General features: G+C 40.7%; 2 protein-coding genes across 4 annotated transcripts in view; both read left to right on the top strand.

The window, feature by feature from the left end:
* The first annotated feature begins 813 nt into the window (after positions 1-813).
* On the top strand, positions 814-16,536 carry LOC129816790 (splicing factor U2AF 35 kDa subunit). 3 transcript variants are annotated; one of them, XM_055871681.1, is made up of 8 exons: positions 814-1,165; positions 6,393-6,480; positions 11,286-11,352; positions 14,309-14,358; positions 14,619-14,717; positions 14,871-15,004; positions 15,223-15,318; positions 15,485-16,536. In XM_055871681.1, exons 1-8 carry the CDS (start codon positions 1,122-1,124, stop codon positions 15,624-15,626), a joined length of 720 nt encoding a protein of 239 aa, XP_055727656.1. In that variant the 5' UTR covers positions 814-1,121; the 3' UTR covers positions 15,627-16,536. The 3 variants fall into 3 exon arrangements, with proteins under 3 accessions (XP_055727656.1, XP_055727655.1, XP_055727657.1); XM_055871680.1 differs by lacking the exon at positions 11,286-11,352 and adding an exon at positions 13,305-13,371 and having other exon boundaries at positions 938-1,165; XM_055871682.1 differs by lacking the exon at positions 814-1,165 and adding an exon at positions 13,305-13,371 and having other exon boundaries at positions 6,457-6,480.
* Positions 16,537-18,631: 2,095 nt separating this feature from the next.
* Positions 18,632-25,921, top strand: part of LOC129816789 (cystathionine beta-synthase-like) — a 44,885-nt gene continuing 37,595 nt past the window's right edge. Inside the window, exon 1 of the mRNA XM_055871678.1 lies at positions 18,632-18,724. The gene's annotated coding sequence lies outside the window, so the exon portion shown is untranslated. The remainder of the gene's footprint in view (positions 18,725-25,921) is intronic.

The raw sequence follows: 25,921 nt of genomic DNA, 5'->3' as shown, positions 1-25,921 counted from the left end.
TCTGTAGTGCCTTGCGGTCGGAGGCCAAGCAGTTGCCATACCAGGCAGGGATGCAACCCGTCAGGATGCTCTCGATGGTGCAGCTGATCTCAGGACCCATGCCAAATCTTTTTAGTTTCCTGAGGGGGAAAAGGCTTTGTTGTGCCCTCTTCACGTACATCAATCAATCTCACAATATCTCACAATAGATTACAGTTATAAGCCAATTTCAGTGTTTGTATTTTATCTAGCTAAAAGGCCAGTCAAGTAATGGGGCATATCAAGATTACCTACAAAGTTTAACGATAGCCTTGATTTCTATGCGCAACAGAGCTCCCCTGATCATTTCTGATAAGATGGGCCAACTATTCCAAATCTTCCAGATTTATAAAAGCTTTTGACACTTCATTTAATTCAAAAATATTCATGATTGATTGATGCATTGCTTGCTGTTTGGGGTTTTAGGCTGGGTTTCTGTACAGCACTTTGTGACATTGGCTGATGTAAAAAGGCTTTATAAATACATTTGATTGATGTACGTTGTAAGCTGTCAGTGTTTGGTACAGGGTGTAGTGTTGGTTTTCTATGCTCTCTGGTAGTATAAAATCAGTGCACAAACGAGACCGGAAGTGTATAATTTGTGGCGTAAAACGGGTATTCACACCAAAGATATTTATAAATAACCCAAGATAGTTCATGTGTGTCCTTTACAGTGGGAGCAAATTAAGCATAGTGCGCAGAACATTGGCGCCTTGTAGCATATATTTGCATGTTTCCGTTAAAAAGCGCGCGTGTGCACAAACTCCATTCGACTTTGCGCTCCTAGACAACGCAATTAAAAAAAAAACTGTGGCAAATCTTCAAGTCCATAAAACTTAGTACACTGTGTTCGTAAAATATTATAGTTTTGGCAACAGACAAATTTATTGAGATCAGATGTTTAATTGATGAGGAAATTGGCAGAATGTTGGCCTAGTTCCATCCACTACCCGCTACTGGACTTCCTCTGACTACCATATTTGGTGGTGAGAAAACGTTCTAAACGGAGGCTTCAGCTTTATAGCCGATTTGACGTGTCTGGGTTACCCTTTCTGTCGGTGGTCCACATTTTACACTCTTTGGTTTAGTCGACATAATCGAAAATGGCGGAATACCTGGCGTCCATTTTCGGTACAGAGAAAGATAAGTGAGTAAAATGTTCTTATAGGCTTGCTTATTTGGTCAAACAATCATACGATCTAGGCCTACGATAACTTTCGCATTGCATTTGGCTGTCTAGGCTACTTACCTATGATATATCATGCAGCATTAGACGTTGTGAAACGTCAATATGTTAGCGTCTACTGTAGCTAGCTAACATTAGCATGGGGTAACATGTTGTTTTAACGTATGTACCGACCGTTCTTTTATAGCTCAATGGTGTACACAGATGGATAAGGGATCTTTGATGTGTGTGTGCTGAGCAGTTTGTCAGTCCCACCTCTAAAAATGTGCATTAACTATATTATTGAAGTTAGCTAGCTAACCTATTAAGACAATTTAGGCTTAGCTAGGGGCATTATTTCGTGGGGAACATGGGCAACTTGCTCTATTTTCCAAATTAGCCAGCTAGGCTAGCTATACCAATTATTTATTTAATCTATGGCTATACATTCAGTAACTAGCTAACGATAACTAGTTAGCTAGCTCCAAGTCCCAAATTCCTCCACTGATGCCCATGTTGTGTATCCAAGTTAAATAAATTGAGACAATAAGTTAACTAGGCCGTTAACAATTTTTTTAACGTTAGTTGATTATGGGCCCTAGTTATACCAAGGTAAAGTTGGGTTTTATATTCACACATTCGGACATTCAGCAGACATTATCCAAAAGCCATTTAAAATGGTAAAAAAAATAATTGTCACGTTAAAAATACATATGCTTTATTCTATTAATGTCTAGTATACTTTAACAAACTTTTGTTTTGAATAAAAAAAATCCAGATTTGATGGAAAAACATACAATATGTAAAAGGCAATTTTAAAGCTGTATAAATCATTAACTTATTCACCCTTTGTCACAGTCATCAAACTATGTATGATTTATTCTATAAATGTCTAGCATACTTTTACAACCTTTGTTTTGAGGAAAAATTCCAGTTTTGACTTGATAGAAATGCATAACATCTATAAAATGCCATTTTAAAGCAATAACATTTTCACTGATTATGACAATCATCAAACTAGGTATGATTTATTCTATAAAATGTCCAGTATACTTTTACAACCTTTGCTTTGAGTAGAAATTCCAGTTTTGATAGAAATGCATAACATCTATCAGGGTTATCCTTGTATTATTTCTCTGTTCTATTATCATTACTCTATTTTTATTATTCTACTATGAGAGACACTAGATTCATACTATGACATTTATTCACTTTAATAGGTACACATGTATCTGGCACAAGTCACGATTAAACTGATTTGGATTTCAAAGACTGACATTATTTGTACCTTTTTTTATTTTTATTGACCTTTATTTAACTAGGCAAGTCCGGTAAGAACAAATTCTTATTTACAATGACAGCCTACTGGGGAACAGTGGGTTAACTACCTTGTTCTGGGGCAGAAGGACATATTTTTACCTTGTCAGCTCGGGGATTTGATCCAGCAACCTTTCAAATAAATAATGAAACATGCTCAATTTGGTTTAAATAATACAAAAACACAGTGTTGGAGAAGGAAGTAAAAGTGCAATATGTGCCATGTAAAAAAAGCTAACGTTTAAGTTCCTTGCTCAGAACATGAGAACATATGAAAGCTGGTGGTTCAATATTCCCAGTTAAGAAGTTTTAGATTGTAGTTATTATAGGAATTATGACGCGTCGACTATTTCTCTCTAAACCATTTGTATTTCATATACCTTTGACTATTGGATTTTCTACTAGGCACTTTAGTATTGACAGCCTAATCTCAGGAGTTTAGGCTTGAAGTCATAAACAGTGCTGTGAAGCAAGCATTGCTAAGAGCTGCTGACAAACGCAGTAAAGTTTGAATGAATGCTTACGAGCATGCTGCCGCTTACCACCGCTCAGACTGCTCTATCAAATCATAGACTTAATTATAATATAATAAACACAGAAATACGAGCCGTTTGTCATTAATATGGTCAAATTCGGAAACTATCATTTCGAAAACAAAACATTTATTCTTTCAGTGAAATAAAGAACCGTTCCGTATTTTATTCAATGGGCAGCATCCCTAAGTCTAAATATTGTTGTTACATTGCAGAACCTTTTAATGTAATGTCATAATTATGTACAATTCTGGAAAATTAGTTTGCAACGACCAGGCGGCCCAAACTGTTGCATATACCCTGACTCTGCATGCAATGAACGCAAGAGAAGTAACACAATTTCCCTTGATAATATTGCCTGCTAATTTATTTTAACTAAATATGCAGGTCTAAAAAAATACTATTTTGTGTATTGATGTTTATGGTTAGGTACATTCGTGCAACGATTGTGCTTTTTCCGCAAATGCGCTTTTGTTAAATCATCCCTGTTTGACGAAGTAGGCTGTGATTCGATGATAAATTAACAAGCACCAGATTGATTATATGCAATGCAGGACAAGCTAGTTAACCTAGTAATATCATCAACCATGTGTAGTTAACTAGTGATTGTGTGAAGATTGATTATATTTTTTTAACATATAAGTTTAATGCTAGCTAGCAACTTACCATGGCTCCTTGCTGTACTCGCGTAACAGGTAGTCAGCCTGCCACGCAGATTCCTCGTGGAATCAATTCTTGACATTTAATCCTAGTAAAATTTCCCTGTCTTAGGTCAATAAGTTGGGTGAATTTTGGCCCATTCCTCCTGGCAGAGCTAGCTGGTGTAACAAGTCAAGTTTGTAGGCCTCCTTGCTCGTATATGCTTTTTCAGTTCTGCCCACAAATTGTCTATAGGGTTGAGGTCAGGGCTTTGTGATGGCCATTCCAATACCTTGACTTTGTTGTCCTTAAGCCATTTTGCCACAACTGTAGAAGAATGCTTGGGGTCATTGTCCATTTGGAAGACCCATTTGCGACCAAGCTTTAACTTCCTGACTGATTTCTTGAGATGTTGCTTCAATATATATACACTTCATTTTCCTACCTCATGATGCCATCTATTTTGTGAAGTGCACTAGTTCCTGCTGCAGCAAAGCACCCCCACAACATGATGCTGCCACCCCTGTTCTTCACGGTTGGTATGGTGTTCTTCGGCTTGCAAGTCTCCCTCTTTTTCCTCCAAACATAATGATGGTCATTATGGCCAAACACTTCTATTTTTGTTTCATCAGACCAGAGGACATTTCTCCAAAAAGTATGATCTTTGTCCCCATGTGCAGTTGCAAACCGTAGTCTGGCTTTTTTTATTTCAGTTCTGGAGCAGTGTCTTTGTCCTTGCTGAGCGGCCTTTCGGGTTATGTCGATATATGACTCATTTTACTGTGGATATAAATACTTTTGTTCCTGTTTCCTCCAGCATCTTCACAAGGTCCTATGCTGCTGTTCTGGAATTGATTTGCACTTTTCACACCAAAGTACGTTCACCTCTAGGAGACAGAACGCGTCTCCTTCCTGAGCGATATGGCGGCTGCGTGGTGCCATGGTGTTTATACTTGCGTACTATTGTTTGTACAGATGAACGTGGTACCTTCAGGCGTTTGGAAATTGCTCCCAAGGATGAACCAGACTTGTGGTCTACAATTTTTTTTCTGAGGTCTTGGCTGATTTCTTTAGATTTTTCCATGATGTCAAGCAAAGAGGCACTGAGTTTGAAGGTGGGCCTTGAAATACATCCACAGGTACACCTCCAATTGACTCAAATGATGTAAATTAGCCTATCAGAAGCTTCTAAAGCCATGATGTAATTTTCTGGAATTTCCCAAGCTGTTTAAAGGCACAGTCAACTTAGTGTATGTAAACTTCTGCCCCTCTGGAATTGTGATACAGTGAATTATATGTGAAATAATCTGTCTGTAAACAATTGTTGGAAAAATTACTTGTCATGCACAAAGTAGATGTCCTAACCGACTTGCCAAAACTATAGTTTGTTAACAAGAAATTTGTGGAGTGGTTGAAAACGAGTTTTAATGACTCCAACCTAAGTGTATGTTAACTTCTGACTTCAACTGTATGTGTGCTTCTGTCAGAATTGTGGTCAAATGCATGTCAATTTAGCAATTGAACAAAAATCCAATTCAATTTGAAAATGTTCCTTATTGCAAAAGCATGTAACAGATTTTGGGTATTCCAGAACTGTAGTTTACATGTAAATAAAGATAACCCTGTTTTATGTTTATAATACTGCAGATGAAATGCTCTGTGTGCCAGAGATGGTACCATTCAGCTTGTCTATGACAAATGACAAAGAAGGACTTCAACAAAACCAAAATAGATAATGATTGGATGGGGCCTCTTTGCTGCTTAAATTAGACACATATAAATAAAGGACTGTTGTGCCTTGTAACTACTTTAAAATGTGGAACTGTTGCACTAAAAATGCAGACATTGATTTGGCATACACTTTAAGATTGTAAACATTGTACAACTTTATGTAAACATTGTCTAACTTCATATAGAACAAATGGCACTTGAAATTAACATTTATTGCAAGTTATTTAATTTTTTTCTGAGACAATCACTGAATTAGTTGTTGATTTCTTCATCTTTAAATGCAATCGTTGAGTTTTTTTTTTGTATTTCTATCAAATCAAAACTGGAATTTCTACTCAAAGCCAAGTTTGTAAAAGTATGCAGGACATTTATAGAATAAATCATACCTAGTTTGATGTTTCTGTGACAAATGGTGAATTAGTTATTGATTTATACCGCTTTAAACAGCATTTTATGTATTTCTATAAAGTCAAAACTGGAATTTCTACTCAAAGCATACTAGACATTTATAGAGTAAATCATACCTAGTTTGATTCTGTCATCATTGAAAACATTGATTTATATAGCTTTTAATGGCATTTCATAGATATGTATTTCTATCAAGACAAAACTGGAATTTTTCCTCAAAACAAAGGTTTTAAAAGTATGCTAGACATTTATAGAATAAACCATATCTAGTTTTATGTTTCTGTGACAATGAATTTATTTAGTTATTTAAAATTTTTAAAAAAATGGCGTTTGATGAATGATTGATTGTCAATGTACGAATGTGTGACTATAAAACCCACTTTACCTCGGTCCTAGTTATACTATCTGCTCTAGCTAGCTGATGTGACTTTGTTAAATCCAATGCAATTTGACTTTGAACATGCTGCTGTTTTCCAAACTTTATCACTTGATGGAAAGTTGCACATTTAATTTAATTTGCAGCTAGTTATGCATTTCAGGACTGTTTAGCTAGCTATTTATCTGCATTTTTCGTCCTTCAGGGTGAACTGTTCTTTCTACTTTAAAATTGGTGCCTGCCGCCATGGTGACCGATGCTCCAGGTTACATAATAAACCAACTTTCAGCCAGGTAAGTCAATTAGGTAAAGCAAACTTGTTTAAAATATTTGCTTCTACCAGATGTGCTGCATGAAAGGGAATAGCATGTGTAAAACTTCTCCTGCCAAGATGAAGTGGTTGTCATGCTCTAGGCTGGTTTAACCTCTCGTGGAACTATGCTGCATGACCAAATTATGCAAGATTTTAGTTCTGGTTTAACCAAGATTATTCAAATGGCCATTATCTTTGGGTTATCTTTGATCCAGTGATTGATGCTTTGTTTACCTTGTTCTTCTAAACAGAGACTGGAAAGGTTTATCAGCACTGGTTTTCAGATAGTGAAACAAAATAGTGGAATTGATTAACATTGAATTGGAGTGTTATTTAATGTTGTGTGAATAACCCTTTCCCCCACCATTAACATATTTTGATTCATTCTAGCAGAGAGATGGATTTGTGTATGTGGGCTTGTTTGTGCATCAGCTGATTCCTTTTGATGAAAACAGAAGGGCTTTGTCAATAATCCTCTTGAATAATAACACTACTAAAATATGAAAGTTTTGAGTTTGAATGTAGATCACTAAATATTGTACAAGTTAGTGTCCTAAATATATGAAACAGGAAGTGTGTTTTATGCAGCTATACTACTGACACAAGCACAGCGATATACACACTTCCTCCATTTTTGGTGGTGCAAGCCTGTTCAGCGGCCTCGCTTCGAATATCCAAAGCATTTTTTGCATCCCGCGTCTCAGTATACCAGAGTAAAACATCTCAAACGTCAGTGTCTCCCTGCTTTACCGTTTTTCTCTAGCTAGTCCATCATAAATTAACAGGTACTTTTTCTAACACCAATAGGACAAATAATTCCTAATCTTAGTATGGCCAGGATGATACCAGTATCGCGATACTCATTAGTGTCGTGGCAAGGAAACAAAACACAAAGCTGATTTTAACTTCGTCAGAAACAGCCCTAAGGTTGGAAACTAACATCATTATGGTGTCATCCAGAGTCACATAAAACATTTTCCCCAAGCTAAAGCACACAATATTTTACATACAGCAGGTTTTTAAAGGACCAGAGAGGTTGGGCTGCTTTTGTTTACATTTTTGCCAAGGACAACATATTGCGATACTGGCATTGTCACAACCTTCATTTTTAGGGAAATGTCTGCCCTGAATCCTGTTCAGTGTACAAAAACAGAAAAGAGCATTACTGTACAAAAACATAAGGGAGTGTAAGACAGCGACTCATGGGACCCCAGGGTGAATTCCATCCTCTCCTCCATCCCTTTCACTCGGTCACATTTTAAATATCTAAATAGCCGGAGAACTTGAATTGAGAGCTAGATTCACCCTGGGTTCCCATGAGTCGCTGTCTTACACTCCCTTATGTTTTTGGACAGTAATGCTCTTTTCTGTTTTTGTACATTTGTCACTACTCCAGCATTTTGGATGTTGAGGGCATTTTCATACATATCTGATATCAACTCCTCAGTAAGGAAAGTAGCTATTGGCTGTCCTAGAATTCGCTAAATGACGTCATCGCCTGATTTGCATAAATGGCCATGTGCATGTAATTGTGATGGACGCTGTAGGAGAGAGGAATAACGTCGTGGGAGAGACAAAAAGTGAATAAAAAACACCCTAAATATGTTTTGAACTACAAATTAACTCTTCTGTCGATTCTTGTTTTTTTTAATGTCACAATTTCAACCCTCCTTTAATCTGGGCTTGGGACCGGCAAAAGTGACCCAAAAGAGACACTCTGGCGGAGTTACTTAGATTTTTATTTTGTTTTTTTGTTTTTTAGCTTAGTTTTCTTAATTTAGTTTGGTTTTTAACCGTACGGTCCACTTAGGAGCCTACAAGTCACAGTAAAAACATGAACATTTTTAACCATAACATTTTTTTTTTTTTGTATACAATCTACATTCACAATCTAAATGGACCAAAAAGAGACAATAGAAAAAACTGTTAATGGCCATGTGAGAAAATTATGGTAACTAGTCTGGCCCTCCTTCAGGTTAATTGTAAAAAAAATATTCAAAAAATGTGCGCCAGGGCGGGATCAGCCAGCGGCGGCTTCCCGCATGCGAGATTCATTTGCAGTCTGGACGAGGAGGGGTGAACATCTCCTGCTCTGACTGCAGCGCGAGGACTGGGCCGCCTATGAGTGCTTTGGGATGGGTGGGGCCCACGGCAGCACCTTCTGCTCGTTGAGAAGAGTAAGAACGATAGCAAGCACGTCAGTCTCCAATAACACCAGAAAAAGTCTCTAGATTTGTCGCTAGTCGCTTTTTTGAAAATATGTCGCTAGAGGGGTCTGAATACTCTGCATCCAACAAGTTTGTAGCGGCACAAGCTTGATGTCATTGTGCGCAAGGAATACAGACCAAATACTAAACTTTTGATTACTTTAATACACTATAAGTGACATTTGTTACATCTTCAAATGGGGGGACTAGATCTATAAAGAGCTTTCATTTCTAAACAGTAAATACGATGTGTATAAAAATACCCTCAAATAAAAAGTGATTTTATACTGTCACCTCATATGAAACATTTGATCTCAAATCCAACATGCTTTAATATAGAGCCAAATTAAAAATGTTAGCATCACTATCCACACACATGTGTACATAGTGGAGTGTAATTCAGAAACAAATCTTTCTCTACACATAACATTGGATGAAAGGTGGCATGGCAATGCACTTCCCTCTGCATCTCCATTGTAATCGCTGGCCATGCCTTTTGCTAGAGATTCCATGCAGAAAGTTGCCTGCTTGAACAGACTGCAAATTGCTCTGGCCAGCCTCTGTTAGATCTGACCCTACCCTAGAGTGAGTTTTTCACTCTTTTCTCCAGGTTGTTGGCAGTCCTTTTTAGTTTTTTTGAGAGCTCAAACCATTTGGCTAGATTATTGACATAGTCATGCGCCTGATGTCCCTCGTTGTAGGGATGTGACAACAACAAAAAAATCTGAAAATTCCATGTGAATTCACAATGCAGCTCTGCTGCTGCTAGCAACTGTTTGGGTCTCATGGTGCGTTTCTTTCAGATGGTTAAGCATGGCACCTGTACTACCTCGAGAGGATGGATTAAATGTGGAAGGCACATTTCGGGTTGAATCCATTCAGTTGTGCAACTGACTAGGTATCCCCAAATGTTAACAATGATGGCGTAGTGGTGGACAGTTGACTCAAAAATAATTGATTCCTTGTTTCCTTGCACGTGAACGCTTATTTCTGAGTGTCAAGCAGAATCAACTCCTAAGATTCATTATTTTTGGAACAGATGAGACTGATTTAAATTTGTTGCTGCACTTCCAACAACACAAGCATTTGCATTTTGGTAATTTAGCAGACACTGATACAGAGCGACTTACTGGAGCAGTTAGGGTTAAGTGGCCTGTACACGGGCACATCAACTTTTTTAAACCTCATCTGCTCAGGAATTCGAACCAGCGGCCTTTCAGTTACTGGCCCAATGCTCTTAACTGCTAGGCTACCTGCCAAATATTTCATAGCTAGCTAGCGAGGGGTACCGTATAGGCGGGTCGGCCACCAGGCAGACAAGTTAGAACCGTGCACTAGGCTTATCTTTTGGCAATCAAATGCTGTATCTCGCAATTTCTTGGCGTGCAATGTCTCGCAACTTCAGTAAAGCAGGGCCTATCATCAATTAATAGGCTAGGATATTCTATACGCAACAGACCGAAGACGAAACACACGCATATGTCTTGGTAATCTCTTGCATGCCAAATTCACCAAAATCGCCTCAAGTTTGCCTCTTTCTCTCTGGTTTTATTTAAATTGCACAACTTTCCATGTCTTTATAGCCGATACAATAGCTAGCACTTTTCCACCAGTTGGCCTACTCTCTGCAATGGGTTGTCTGAAGTGGTAGGATTTATGTGGCCCGTTCCCATCTCAAAGTAAGATGTATCCCTCTCACTGAACAGATTATTAGAACATAGCACATACATACTCTAGGCTTCCTCTAGGTTTCCCTACAGCTCGCCTTGCCTGCATGGGACAGAGAAAAGACACAAACTCCCCAGCGTGTCCACCGGTCAAGCACTCCTGCTTTATTTTGCCCTTACCCCTCCTACAGACTCAACGTTCCTCTACATCCAGGGATTTTGTCTGCCCACCCTCTATAGGTTCTAGGTCTCGGGATTTGGTCTGCCCACCTCCTATAGGTTCTAGGTCTCGGGATTTGGTCTGCCCCCCTCCTATAGGTTCTAGGTATCGGGATTTGGTCCGCCCCCCTCCTATAGGTTCTAGGTATCGGGATTTGGTCTGCCCCCCTCCTATAGGTTCTAGGTATCGGGATTTGGTCCGCCCCCCTCCTATAGGTTCTAGGTATCGGGATTTGGTCCGCCCCCCTCCTATAGGTTCTAGGTATCGGGATTTGGTCTGCCCCCCTCCTATAGGTTCTAGGTATCGGGATTTGGTCCGCCCCCCTCTTATAGGTTCTAGGTATCGGGATTTGGTCCGCCCCCCTCCTATAGGTTCTAGGTATCGGGATTTGGTCCGCCCCCCTCCTATAGGTTCTAGGTATCGGGATTTGGTCCGCCCCCCTCCTATAGGTTCTAGGTATCGGGATTTGGTCCGCCCCCCTCCTGTAGGTTCTAGGTATCGGGATTTCTTATTTTATTGATTAAACCTTTTCACATTTTAGCAAGAGGGGCCAAACAGTCCTCTACCTTCAGCACCACCTGTGGGTTAAAAATAAATTCTGTTTAAGTTTGCTTATAGCCAGTTTTTTTGGGGGGGGGGGGGGTTAGTTTTTGTATTTTTATAAACAATTTTTTGATTTTTCCCTCTGCAGACCATCGTGACTCAAAACATCTACCGTAACCCCCAAAACAGTGCGCAGACGGCAGACGGCTCCCACTGTAAGTGCCTCCGGTCCAGTCCTCTCAGCCCACCAGGTCATTCTAGCTCTCTCCCCCTCCTCAGATTTTAGGTCTGCGTCTCCACTGGCTTCCTGCAGGGCTTCGGAGGGTGTGTCTCAGCACTGGTAGCAGGGGGTACCACAACACTACCTCAACACCTTAGTATATCGCCAATCGAATCAATTTTTTTTTTTAAGTATTTAAAAAAAATCTATTGCCATTCAGGAGGTCTAAGCCTAGGTGTAGAATGACATGCCCTGATAGTGACATTGAAAAGGACTCAAAAAAATAATGCCTTGATCCCCACAATTCACATTGGATCTTTACAGTGAAGTTATTATCCACAGGAAATCTCCTCATCGTACCTGTTTTCTAACAGTTATAGTGCACAGATGACTGACTGTAGGTATTTTTCAGGCGCTTTCAGAGAAGACTGACAACACACCCACTCCCCTAGTGCCCAACATGCGTTTGTGAATAGCTAGGTTTCCATCCAATTGGCAACATTTTATGCGAATATTCTCAAATCTGCGTAAAACAATGTATGCATTTTCCCCCATGAGATATTTTTCTGTTGCAGATGAAAGGCTGTGCGTGATGAGAGTGAACATAAAAATACCCTTTGCTGTTAAATGGGTTTCCATTGTATTTTCAACTCTACTGATGGTTTTCTCACAATAGAACGTGCGTTATAGCAAGTGTGTCCACTCTGGTATTGGCACGTGCGCTCTAGCAGCGCTATCTGCGCACCGTTGGCTAGAGCGCGTGTATAGCCTACATGATTACATTATTATTATTATGGACAAAAGAGCAAGATTATTTTTGTCAAACGGCAGCCAAGCATCGATAATCATGTCACCAGAATAAGACTCTTGATATTTATTAGAAAGGAGCATCAAACTCATCACCTTGCACTTTCACCACCCTGTGAAGTTCATCATAACTTATTTCCTCTGTAGTCTAATAAACTGCATGCTTTCCTGACGAGTCGTAGTGGGAGGACCACACATGTCATCGCGTGACTCCCAAGTTTACTTTGATGTGATGGTTATTATATCAATATTTGCACTTAAAGCGTTTCCACCAGCATTTCTCGCATGATTAATTTTACCAACTCAAAAAGATCCCACCTTGTCTAGCGTATTTTGTTTTGTCGACATTTTGAAAGTTTAATGAAAAATGTTTCCATCAGGCCTGTCGTGGCATTTATTTTATCCGACATGTACTTTACTCGCATAAAAAGGTTGGATAAGAACCTGGTTATAGACAGCAAAAAAATCTACATGAGTTACTGTCCAGACACAGAACAGTTTTGGATTTTAGTTTTAGCTCTTGCAATACTGCCGCCCCTATACGTTAGACTGATTCAGACGTCATCAGCCATATTGTAAATGGTACCCTGATGTTGAGCCCCAGCTAGCAGAGCTGATGCATTGCCACTCGCTTTCTCTAAGGTAAGTCGTGGGTTTGTGGTCTTGTTGCTGTCATGTATAACTGTTCTGTTTCTCAGCTGAGCAACTCAGAATGACTGGCAAAAAGTAAATTTTTAAAATGTATTAAAAGGAAGAAATGATATCTAGTAGTAGAAACATCTTGGCATCCAATCACCTATGATTCAGCAAGTTCTAGAGGTCATTTCAAGCCTCAATGACCTGGTATGTAATGTTTGGGTAGGCAACATTTTCGGTTGTATTGGATTTTCCACCATAATTTTCCATAGGCAAATATTGTCATGCTGAGATTTTCACTACCAGCTCCATCTCTTTCAGCATGGACCAGTCCCATGGATCATCTTAACCTCTTTCAGTCATTCCTTCCTACCCTGTTCTGGGCCTGGTTGGGGCACAAGTACACAGTTTTGAGGGAGGGGGATGGGAGTAAATGCACCTATTTAACTACCATTTTAGAAATCTGCCTGAAACTATCTCAAAAATGTACATTTTGTATTTCAGACCATTGCCCTCTTGAACATTTACCGTAACCCTCAAAACACTGCCCAGTCTGCTGATGGTTTGCGCTGTAAGTTTCCCACTTGTTAACAGGGACCTGTGGCACAAAATGTTATTATTTTATCTTTCTCTTCATTTGCCCACACTTCCTTTTGGGGGTGCCATCTGTCCTCTATCTGACATGTTAAGATTTATCCCTTAAACATGATCAGTGATATACATTCTCTGCCCTTTAGTGCTGTAATATACATGTAATAAAACAGGTACTAATGTTAAGTAAAACAAACCATGTATACTACCATTCTGGTGCTATGTAGTCAGTGTAACTGAAATAGTCCAAATTATGTTTTTTATGCATAAAGTATGTTTCTATTAATTCAAAATCTAACACGTATTCTAGGAAAACATTTTATTCATCATTGTTTCAACTACAGCTTCACTCACAAAACACTTAATTATATTCTAGAGGTTAACCCTGCTCTAGTCTCGGGTGGTCAAACTAATTTAGGATACATTTTTAGTTTTTATTGTACTAAATGTGATTTGACACATGGGGTGTGATTTTGGTGAGTTGAGTGACTGACATTTATAGGCCCCAGTGAGTCTCATTCCTTAGCATCAATTGACGGCTGTATTGTCTGTGCCAGACCGTACCATTACTACTTAGCACTCACTGAATGTAACTAAAATGAGTCTCAAGACTGTCCTCTCATAAAGGTCAAATGTCCAGTCTTACTGTTGTCCTTGGTGTGCAGAGGCACAATGAACATGTTTTTCCTATTGACCCTTTGCCTCCGGACAGTATTGTCTTTGCTGTCGTCCTTATTTCATATGTACTGGACTGTGTGCTATTAGATTGAATACATTTGTAATTCAGTTGTCCAGACTCCTAGGTGTTAGAAATATTTATCTTGTGCATGTAGTTTATGAAACCACAATGCTAATGTCACCTACTGTAACACATTGACTGGTCCCTGATGTGTGAGTTTCTCCCCTGTGGCCACTAGGTGCCGTCAGTGATGTGGAGATGCAGGAGCACTATGACGAGTTCTTTGAGGTGAGTCAGTGATGCATCAGCGTGCGGTAGTAAGCCCATTTGAATGGTGTGGATGATGCAATTCAGGTCTACCTTGCTTCTCTTGCCCCTCCACACAGCCCATGTGGGAATCATTGTACAAAATACTGAAGCAGAATAGAAATGTGTTTTGAGCATGTGTGGGAAATGCACTTTGAATTCAAATCCATTTGAAACTTAGTGTCTGTATTCACCCTTTTTTCTGTCAATCCCATTCTCTCCCTTGGTTTCTCTTGCTGTAGGAGGTCTTCACAGAGATGGAGGAGAAGTATGGAGAGGTGGAGGAAATGAACGTGTGCGATAACCTGGGAGACCATCTGGTCGGAAACGTATATGTGAAGGTGTGTCACTGACTGTGTGTGTAATGGTGGGTTTTGTGTAAATTTGTTGACAAAACACGTTCTTCCTCTTCTCATTCAATCACACTGTCATTCTCAGCCTCATTAGAACCTACGTTTGCACACACACTAACTCGGTGATGGTCTCTTGTGTAGTTCCGTCGTGAAGAAGACGCTGAGAAGGCAGTGATGGATCTGAATAACCGCTGGTTCAACGGTCAGCCCATCCACGCCGAGCTCTCTCCCGTTACCGACTTCAGAGAAGCCTGCTGCCGCCAGTACGAGATGGGGTCAGTACTCCACCGCAGGACCACACGTACACCATTTTCAGTTCAACATTGCATTGGTTGGGTTATTAACTATATAAATGCTGTAGCAAGGCTAATTCCTACCAATGGCACCAAATCCACACACCTTTCTCTCTGTTACACAGATTCGATTTCTTCATATAAGAGTTGCTGCTCCACCCATCCCCAGTGCACTAACTGAATTCTCGCTCTCTCTATAGGGAGTGCACTCGAGGAGGCTTCTGTAACTTCATGCACCTGAAGCCCATCTCTAGGGAGCTGAGGAGGGAGCTGTACGGACGCCGCAGGAAGAGGGGGTAAGCTCAGGCTCTGAGAGTCAACGCTAATCATAAAACTTATGCTGCTTTCAAGTGTTCTCCGGAATGCACGTTTCTGCTGTGATAAAGTTTTTCACGTATGTTTGAGTGGGAAAGTTCTCATTTTGAGTTTAACTAGCTTCTTTTTTCCCCCTCTCTTCCTCAGAGGGGGGCATCATTCTCGCTCCCGTTCCAGGGAACGTCGTTCGCGCTCGAGGGACAGAGGAAGGGGAGGTGGTGGAGGTGGAGGTGGACGCGACCGCGAGAGAAGGCGCTCCAGAGACAGAGAACGCTCGGGAAGATTCTAAACCGAGCATCTACCAAACAGCCACCCCTCCCATCTCCATTATCACTCTCCATCCATCCCCAAATCCCTCTATCCTTGCCTCCATTGCGGCTTATCAATTCACAATTGGCCCTTTCATGTAATTGTGTCCCAATGACAAATTAATTGGAATATGTTGGACTTGTTTTTTTTTTCCTTAATTTTTATTCAAGAAATGGAACACTTTCCTTTTCAATAAAAAAACTATATGATTTGTACACTTCTATCAATTTCTTATAAATGGTTACTCTGGAAAACAGAAAAAGTAATGTTTTTATAGTGAACAGCAATGAGTAATTGTTGTCTTGAGTCATGCTCTAGACTGGGCTTACTGTAAGTGAGGGAAGTTAAATACTTCCCATAGACTCCTCCCTGATTCCCAGTAACTTGACTCCCTCAGCTAATTTCTCACTCAGAACATGCGCAGCTGTGAACTGAGTGTTCACTTGGCTCAAAAAGACAGTTGCCATAGATATGAAGGATTATCTCCTAACCCATAACCATATCATACTCCTTTTTTTCCAGTTTCCCATGCCAACACTTGCCTGTTTGGATTATGTCTACAAGTACATATTATTGACTGTGGCCTGTAATTTTGGATAAATGGACTTGGCTGGAGAGAGGACTCAAGGTCATGGTGTGGTTGAAGTAACACATTTAATACTGAATTCTTCTAGGTACATGTATTTACATTCAATATGAGAATGACAAGAGTGTACAAAGCTGTCATCAAGGCAAAGGGTGTTTACGTTGAAGAATCTAAAATATATTTTTGTTTGTTTTAATACTTGTTTGGTTACTACATGATTCCATATGTGTTATTTCAAAGTTTTGATGTCTTCACTATTATGCTACAATGTAGAAAATAGTACAAATAAAAACCCTTGAATGAGTAGGTGTGTCCAAACTTTTGACTGGTACTGTAAGTAGTTTCCATTCAGAATTGACAGAAGCACAGTGCCAGAGACAAGAATACTGCCCCAGATGCAGAATTTCATATGGGAAGTGAACATGAGGTGGATGCAAAGTCTAAAAGTGAACTTTAATTTCAAACAGAAACCAAGGCTTTGTTCAGTGTGTGTTGGACTACAGGCTTTATGATTTACAAAGCACTCCACCTATCAATGACACAATATCCCATTAGTTTAACATGGTCTCTTCACCTCTGTACAGAGAACCCTATACAGTAATTGCCAGTACATCATGGTTAAGTTTGATAACAGGAAGGCGGCCTACGTAATGGTTGTCTTTTTGTGCTGAAAAACAAATGTTATAGCTTGTTGAGAACCGGTACCATCATTCTTTAAACAGCATGCAGAAATGTCAAACAGGCTGGCTGTACCTACTCATCGGTAGACAGTGTTATACAACACCATTTAGAACAGCGCACGGGTGGGAAGGATAGAGAAATCTTGATGGAAAAATGTATGTCTGTAGGGAAATTGTATACACGTTGATGTTAGATCTTGTGTGAGGTGTTGGAAGCGCTACATCTGGTCGTGAGTGGTTGTTAAAGTCACTGTAAGAATGCTTTGACTTGGCCTCCCAGATTAGACTGGAAGGGTGAGCTGGAACAGGGTGGGCTGTGTCCAATGATGTATACAGTGCATTCGGGAATGTATTCAGAACCCTTGACTTTTTCCACATTTTGTTACGTTACAGCCTTATTCTAATATGGATTCAATAGTTTTCCCCCCTCAATCTACACACAATACCCCATAATGACAAAGTAAAAACTGGTTTATAGACATTTTTGCAAAAAAACTGAAATATCACATGTAAGTTTCCAGACCCTTTACTCAGTACTTTGTTGAAGCACCTTTGGCAGCGATTACAGCCTCAAGTCTTCTTGGGTATGACGCTACAAGCTTGGCACACCTGTATTTGGGGAGTTTCTTCCATTCTTCTCTGCAGATCCTATCAAGCTCTGAGGTTGGATGGGGAGCGTCGCTGCATAGCTATTTTCAGGTCACTCCAGAGATGTTCGATCAGGTTCAAGTCCGGGCTCTGGCTGGGCCACTCAAGGACATTGAGACTTGTCCCAAAGCCACTCCTGCGTTGTCTTTGCTGTGTGCTTAGGGTTGTTGTCCTGTTAGAAGGTGAACCTTCACCCCATTCTGAGGTCTTGAGTGCTCTGGAGCAGGTTTTCATCAAGGATCTCTCTGTACTTTGCTCCGTTCATCTTCCACTCGATCCTGACTAGTCTCCCAGTCCCTGCCACTGAAAAACATCCCCACAGCATGATGCTGCCACCACCGTGCTTCACCATAGGGATGGTGCCAGGTTTCCTCCAGACATGGCACTTGGCATTCAGGCCAAATAATTCAATCTTGGTTTCATCAGACCAGATAATCTTGTTTCTCATGGTCTGAGAGTCTTTAGGTGCCTTTTGGCAAACTCCAAGTGGGCTGTCATGTGCCTTTTACTGAGGAGTGGCTTCCGTCTGGCCACTCTACCACAAAGGCCTGATTGGTGGAGTGCTGCAGAGATGGTTGTCCTTCTGGAAGGTTCTCCCATCTCCACAGGGGAACTCTGGAGCTCTGTCAGAGTGTCCATCAGGTTCCTAGTCACCTCCCAGACCAAGGCCCTTCTTCCCCGATTGCTCATTTTGGCCGAGCGGCCAGCTCTCGGTAGAGTCTTGGTGGTTCCAAACTTCTTACATTTAAGAATGATGGTTGCCAGTGTGTTCTTGGGGACCTTCAATGCAGCAGAAATGTTTTAGTACCCTTTCCCAGATCTGTGCCTCTTTTCAAATCATGTCCAATCAATTTAATTTACCACAGGTGGACTCAAATCAAGTTCTCAAGGATGATCAATGGAAACAGGATGCAGCTAAACTCAATTTCGAGTCTCATAGCAAAAGATCTGAATACTCTGCCTACCTGGCAGTCCCAGAGAGCAAATCAAGTGCACCTATAGGCCTACCGCTGGCCAATCAGATAGCTCAGATCACCTTGTCTGCACAGTTTCCTCGCGTCATAGACTGTGCGCACAGCAAAGCTGATAATGTAACGTTTAAAACGTTTAAAACCATGACTTGAGAGACTCAACGAATACATCAAAGATCTGCAGTTTTCATGAGTAAGTTCATGTTTAAGTTGTTATTCAGCACTGTCAACGCTAACTTCCGCTCACACTACAACCAGTACTGCAGCTGCAATGAAGGAGTATAGCAAAGTGCTTTGATAAGCTTCAGTTGTTATTATTAGCGGCTTGTGTCTTTTTTAATATCGAGGAATATTTTACTTTCTCTGGTCATAGGCGTAACAACATGAATTGGCGCAGAAATAAGGACAGTGAGTTGGGTCAGAGGAGGCCTCAACGCTGCTCCCTCCATCAGTTGCAGGCCATCGGTAAATAAACATTTAAAACGCTAATTATTATGCTAACTCAGCTGTGCCTCACAAGTAATACAATAAATGATCTATTACCTGTGTGATCATATACAGTGCGTTCAAGTATTCATACCCTTTGACATATTACACATTTTGTTGTGTGACAGCCTGAATTCAAAATTGATTAAATATATTTTCTTCTCTGCCATCTAAACACGATACCCAATAGTGAAAACCAATTTTTTGACATTTTTGCACATTTGTTGAAAATTAAATTAAGAAATATATAATTTACATCAGTATTATTTACACCCCTGAGTCAACGTTAGAATCGCATTTGGCAGCGATTACGGCTGTGAGTCGTTCTGGGCAAGTCTCTAAGAGCTTTGCATGCCTGGATTGTACAATATTTGCACATTCTTCTCTTAAAGCTCTGTCAAGTTAGTTGTTGATCATTGCGAGAGCCATTTTCAAGTCTTGCCGTATATTTTTTTACATCAAGTTTTTATTATTTCAATCCATAGGATTCATACAATAAATTTATAGACCTTTTAAAAAAAAATCCCCAGCCCACGCCCCACCAGCGATCTGAAAGCGTGCAAAATAAATCATTAGATAAAAACAAATACATTTAGATTACATACTAAATCTACTGTACAATACATCATATAGTCTCAGAAATAGTATTAAATTATTTATACACATTCATGGATGTAAAGGCCCATTGGTTAAGAGTTCAGAAATGTCCGCTACTGCATTTTTCTATGTGTCTAGAGTGGACACCTTGGCCCTGTGGATCCTGGCTGTGGAGAGCTCCATAAGTACAATTTCCTTAAATGTGAGCAGCCATTGTCGCAATGGTAACTGATGAGGTGGATTCCGCAAACAGCTGTGGTTTCTGCCAACCACACTCTCCGTTGGCGTTCTGACAAGTGCAAATCAGAGTCATCACAAAGCAGCAGCATCTATTGGATCTAATGGTAGAATTTTATCTATAAGTACAGAGATGACATTGTTGACTTTCTCCCAGAATTCAACCAGATTCTGAAAAGTACCAAGGTCCCCTGTGGTGCAGAACACACATAATGGCAATGGACTGATACCCATGTGATGTCTTTTTGAGGTGTTAGATAGGTTATATGGCAAAAGTAAAAATGTATTAATTGGTGATTGGGGTTTCTAGGTGACAAAATGTTATATTTGGAACTGCAAGTCCACCTAATGCTTTTGTTCATTGTAGTGTTGCATATTTAATCTGTGGTCTCTTTCTCCCCCAAATGAACTTCTTTATGACAGAGTCAAGTTTAGACCAATAGTCTACATGAGGAGGCAGTGGAAACATGGAACTCATAAAATTGATAGGAGAGAGGACAATCATTTTAATATTTGAGATTCTAGCATGCAAAGAAGTGGACATAGCGGACTGTCTTTTTATGTATTTTTGGATATTTTCAAAGGTTTCTAAGTAGTTCTTCCTGCAAGTTGTGTGAATAGAGGAGGTTATGGTAATGCCTAAGTACAGTAGGTGATTTGTTTCTTCACTGGGATCATGGGTGGTAGTTGCACGCTTCCCATAGCTGAGTTAAGACGTAGAGCTGATTTAGACCAGTTGATCTTGTAACCAGACCATGAGCTGAATGCTGTTTAAATAGACATTATTGGCTGGAGAGATTTCTGAACGTTTGCGACGTAGAGCAGTATGTATACATATATACAGAGAAATTGCTTGTTCAGTTTGTTTGATTTTGATATGTGATGAAGGCTAATTTTTACGTATGCTTTGTGCCAGCGGTTCAAGAGCGCGAGCAAATAGCACAAGGGAGTCGGGACAACCTTGCTTACATCCTCGTTGTATGGTAAATGGATTAGAATGGGTAGTGCCAGTAGATATAAGTAGAAGGATTCACATACATGCTGCGAATCATACGTATAACTCTAGCCCCAAAACCAAAATGTTCAAGAACAACCCATAAATATTCCCACTCTAAGCCGTCAAAGGCTTTCTCTACATCTAATGATAACACAGCACATGGGGAATCCAGATTGGAAGCCTTAGCAACCACATGAAACAGGTGGCATGGGACCTCCCGAGTTGGCCGGAAACAAGGTGACCGGAAACATGACCAAATAAAAAAACAGAGTACGCTATTCCCTCCGCAAGGCAATCAAACAAACTAAGTGTCAGTATAGAGACAAAGTAGAGTTGCAATTCAACGGCTCAGACACAAGAGGTATGTGGCAGGGTCTACAGTCAATCACGGATTACAAAAAGAAAACCAGCCCTGTCGTGGACCAGGATGTCTTGCTCCCAGATAGACTTAATAACTTCTTTGCTCGCTTTGAGGACAATAAAGTTCCACTGACATGGCCTGCTACCAAAACCTGTGGACTCTCCTTCACTGCAGCCGACGTGAGTAAAACATTTAAACGTGTTAACCCTCGCAAGGCTGCAGGCCCAGACGGCATCCCCAGACGTGTCCTCAGAGCATGCGCAGACCAGCTGGCTGGTGTGTTTACGGACATATTCAATCAATCCTTATCCCAGTCTGCTGTTCCCACATGCTTCAAGAGGGCCACCATTGTTTCTGTTCCCAAGAAAGCTAAGGTAACTGAGCTAAACAACTACTGCCCCGTAGCACTCACTTCCGTCATCATGAAGTGCTTTGAGAGACTAGTCAAGGACCATATCACCTCCACCCTACCTGACACCCTAGACCCACTCCAATTTGCTTACCGCCCTAATAGGTCCACAGACGACGCAATCGCAACCACACTGCCCTAACCCATCTGGACAAGAGGAATACCTATGTGAGAATGCTGTTCATCGACTACAGCTCAGCATTTAACACCATAGTACCCTCCAAACTCGTCATCAAGCTCGAGACCCTGGGTCTCGACCCCGCCCTGTGCAACTGGGTACTGGACTTCCTGACGGGCCGCCCCCAGGTGGTGAGGGTAGGTAACAACATCTCCACCCCGCTGATCCTCAACACTGGGGCCCCACAAGGGTGCGTTCTGAGCCCTCTCCTGTACTCCCTTTTCACCCACGACTGTGTGGCCATGCACGCCTCCAACTCAATCATCAAGTTTGCGGACGACACTACAGTGGTAGGCTTGATTACCAACAACTAAGAGACGGCCTACAGGGAGGAGGTGAGGGCCCTCGGAGGGTGGTGTTTTAGGAAAATAACCTCACCCTCAACGTCAACAAAACAAAGGAGATGATTGTGGACTTCAGGAAACTGCAGAGGGAGCACCCCCCTATCCACATCGACGGGACAGTAGTGGAGAGGGTAGTAAGTTTTAAGTTCCTCGGCGTACACATCACGGACAAACTGAATTGGTCCACCCACACAGACAGCGTTGTGAAGAAGGCGCAGCAGCGCCTCTTCAACCTCAGGAGGCTGAAGAAATTCGTCTTGTCACCAAAAGCACTCACAAACTTCTACAGATGCACAATCGAGAGCATCCTGTCGGGCTGTATCACCGCCTGGTTCGGAAACTGCTCTGCCCACAACCGTAAGGCTCTCCAGAGGGTAGAGGTCTGCACAACGCATCACTGGGGGCAAACTACCTGCCCTCCAGGACACCTACACCACCTGATGTCACAAGAAGGCCATAAAGATCATCAAGGACAACAACCACCCGAGACACTGCCTGTTCACCCCGCTATCATCCAGAAGGCGAGGTCAGTACAGGTGCATCAAAGCAGTGACCGAGAGACTGAAAAACAGCTTCTATCTCAAGGCCATCAGACTGTTAAACAGCCATCACTAACATTGAGTGGCTGCTGCCAACATACTGACTCAACTCCTGCCACTTTAATAATGGAAGAATTGATGTAATAAATGTATCACTAGCCACTTTAAACAATGCCACTTCATATAATGTTTACATACCCTACATTACTCATCTCATATGTATATACTGTACTCTATACCATCTACTGCATCTTGCCTATGGCGTTCTATACCATCGCTCATTCAAATATTTTTTTATGTATATATTCTTATTCATTCCTTTACACTTGTATCTATAAGGTAGTTGTTGTGAAATTGTTAGGTTAGATTACTCGTTGGATATTACTGCATTGTCGGAACTAGAAGCACAAGCATTTCGCTACACTCGCATTAACACCTGCTAACCATGTGTATGTGACAAATAACATTTGATCCGAGTAAAAACCCTGTTTTAGGTCAGTTACCAGATCACCACTTTATTTTAAGGATGTGAAATGTCAGAATAATAGTAGAGAGAATGATTTATTTCAGCTTTTATTTCTTTCATCACATTGCCAGTGGGTCAGAAGTTTACATATACTCAATTAGTATTTGGTAGATTGCCTTTCAATTGTTTAACTTGGGTCAAACGTTTCGGGTAGCCTTCCACAAGCTTCCCACAATAAGTTGGGTGAATTTTGGCCCATTCCTCCTGACAGAGCTGGTGTAATTGAGTCAGGTTTGTAGGGCTCCTTGCTCGCACACACTTTTTCAGTTCTGCACACAAATGATCTAAAGGATTGAGGTCAGGGCACTGTGATGGCCACTCCAATACCTTGACTTTGTTGTCCTTAAGCCATTTTGCCACAACTTCGGAAGTATGCTTGGGGTCATTGTCCATTTTTGGAAGACCAATTTGCGACCAAGCTTTAACTTCCTGACTGATGTCTTGAGATGTTGCTTCAATATATCCACATCATTTCCCTCCCTCATGATGCCATCTATTTTGTGAAGTGCACAGAGTCCCTCCTGCAGCACAGCACCCCCACAACATGCTGCCACCCCGTGCTTCACAGTTGGGATGGTGTTCTATGGCTTGCAAGCCTCCCCCTTTTTCCTCCAAACATAATGATGGTCATTATGGCCAAACAGTTCTATTTTTGTTTCATCAGACCAGAGGACATTTCTCCAAAAAGTACAATCTTTGTCCCCATGTGCAGAAGCAAACCGTAGTCTGGCTTTTTTATGGCGGTTTTGGAGCAGTGGCTTCTTCCTTGCTGAGCGGCCTTTCAGGTTATGTTGATTATAGGACTTGTTTTACTGTGTAAATAGATACATTTGTACCTGTTTCCTCCAGCATCTTCACAAGGTCCTTTGCTGTTGTTCTGGGATTGATTTGCACTTTTCGCACCAATGTACGTTCATCTCTAGGAGACAGAACGCGTCTCCTTCCTGAGCGGTATGACGGCTGCGTGGCCCCACGGTGTTTATATTTGCGTACTATTGTTTGTACAGATGAACATGGTAACTTCGTTTGGAAATTGCTCCCAAGGAGGATCCAGACCTGTGGAGGTCTATTAAAAAAAATCTGAGGTCTTGGCTGATTTCTTTTGATTTTCCCATGATGTCAAGCAAAGAGGCACTGAGTTTGAAGGTGGGCCTTGAAATACATCCACAGGTACACCTTCAATTGACTCAAATGATGTCAATTAGCCTATCAGAAGCTTCTAAAGCCATTCCATCATCTTCTGGAATTTTCCAAGCTGTTTAAAGGCACAGTCAACTTAGTGTATGTAAACTTCTGACCCACTGGAATTGTGATACAGTGAAATAATCTGTCTGTAAACAATTGTTGGAAAAATTACTTGTGTCATGCACAAAGTAGATGTCCTAACCGACTTGCCAAAACTATCGTTTGTTAACAAGAAATTTGTGGAGTGGTTGAAAAACAAGTTATAATGACTCCAACCTAAGTGTATGTAAACTTCTGACTTCAACTGTAAGTAGGACACGTGACATTCCGGCAACTTTGAGAAAAAACACTTTTTATATCGGAGTTGTCTCAAGATGGCTATGCATATTCATGCAATTAGGCAAATAGCATTGCATCTCTCTTCATTGAATACAGGCGGTTGATGTCAACCACCCCCATCAAATATTAAAAAATACATCTCATTATTGTAATGCATCCAAAGAACGGATAGGTGGGAGCGAGACAGCCCGCAGTGCCGCTTTGTGGACAACGACTACTATTGTTACAGCAGAGAAACATGTATCTTGTCAATATATTCATAATCTTTGTTAATAGATACCTGGCCAACATCCAGTGAGATTGCAGAGCGCCAAATTCAAATACAGAAATACTCAATATAAAAATTCAGAAAACAAAACATATTTTACATAGTTTTAAAGATTAACTTCTTGTGAATCCAACCACGGTGTCAGATTTTAAAAATGCTTTACGGCGAAAGCATACCTTACGATTATTTGAGAACATAGCCCAGCAGACAAATCATTACAAACAGTAACCAGCCAAGTAGAAGAGTTACACAAGTCAGAAATAGAGATAAAATGAATCACTTACCTTTGATGATCTTTATATAGTTGCACTCAGAAGACATTCATTTACTCAATAAATGTTCCTTTTGTTCGATAAAGTCTCTTTCTATCCAAAAACCTCAGTTTTGTTCTCGCGTTTTCTTCATTAATCCACAGGCTCAAACGCAGTCACAACATGCAGACAAAAAATCTAAATTGTATCCGTAAAGTTCATAGAAACATGTCAAACGATGTTTATATTCAATCCTCAGGTTGTTTTTAGCCTAAATAATCGATAATTTTTCAACCGGACAATAACGTCGTCAATATAAAAGGTAAACATGAAGGCACTCTCTCGGTCGCGCGCATGAAAAAGCTCTGTGACACGGCAGGGTCCACTCATTCAGACTGCTCTTACTCCCTCATTTTTCAGAATATAAGCCTGAAACAATTTCTAAAGACTGTTGACATGTAGTGGAAGGCATAGGAACTGCAATTTGACTCCTAAGTCAATGGATACTGTAATGGTATTGAATAGAAAACTAAAAAATCCTACTTCCTGAATGGATTTTTCTCAGGTTTTCAGCCTGCCAAATCAGTTCTGTTATACTCACAGACACTATTTTAACAGTTTTGGAAACTTTAGAGTGTTTTCTATCCAAATCTAACAAATGCATATCATATCT

This window comes from Salvelinus fontinalis, chromosome 19 (genome assembly GCF_029448725.1).
Source record: "Salvelinus fontinalis isolate EN_2023a chromosome 19, ASM2944872v1, whole genome shotgun sequence".
NCBI lineage: Eukaryota > Metazoa > Chordata > Actinopteri > Salmoniformes > Salmonidae > Salvelinus > Salvelinus fontinalis.
The sequence above is the reverse complement of the archived record's forward strand: the minus strand, read 5'-3'. Positions and strand labels throughout refer to the sequence as shown.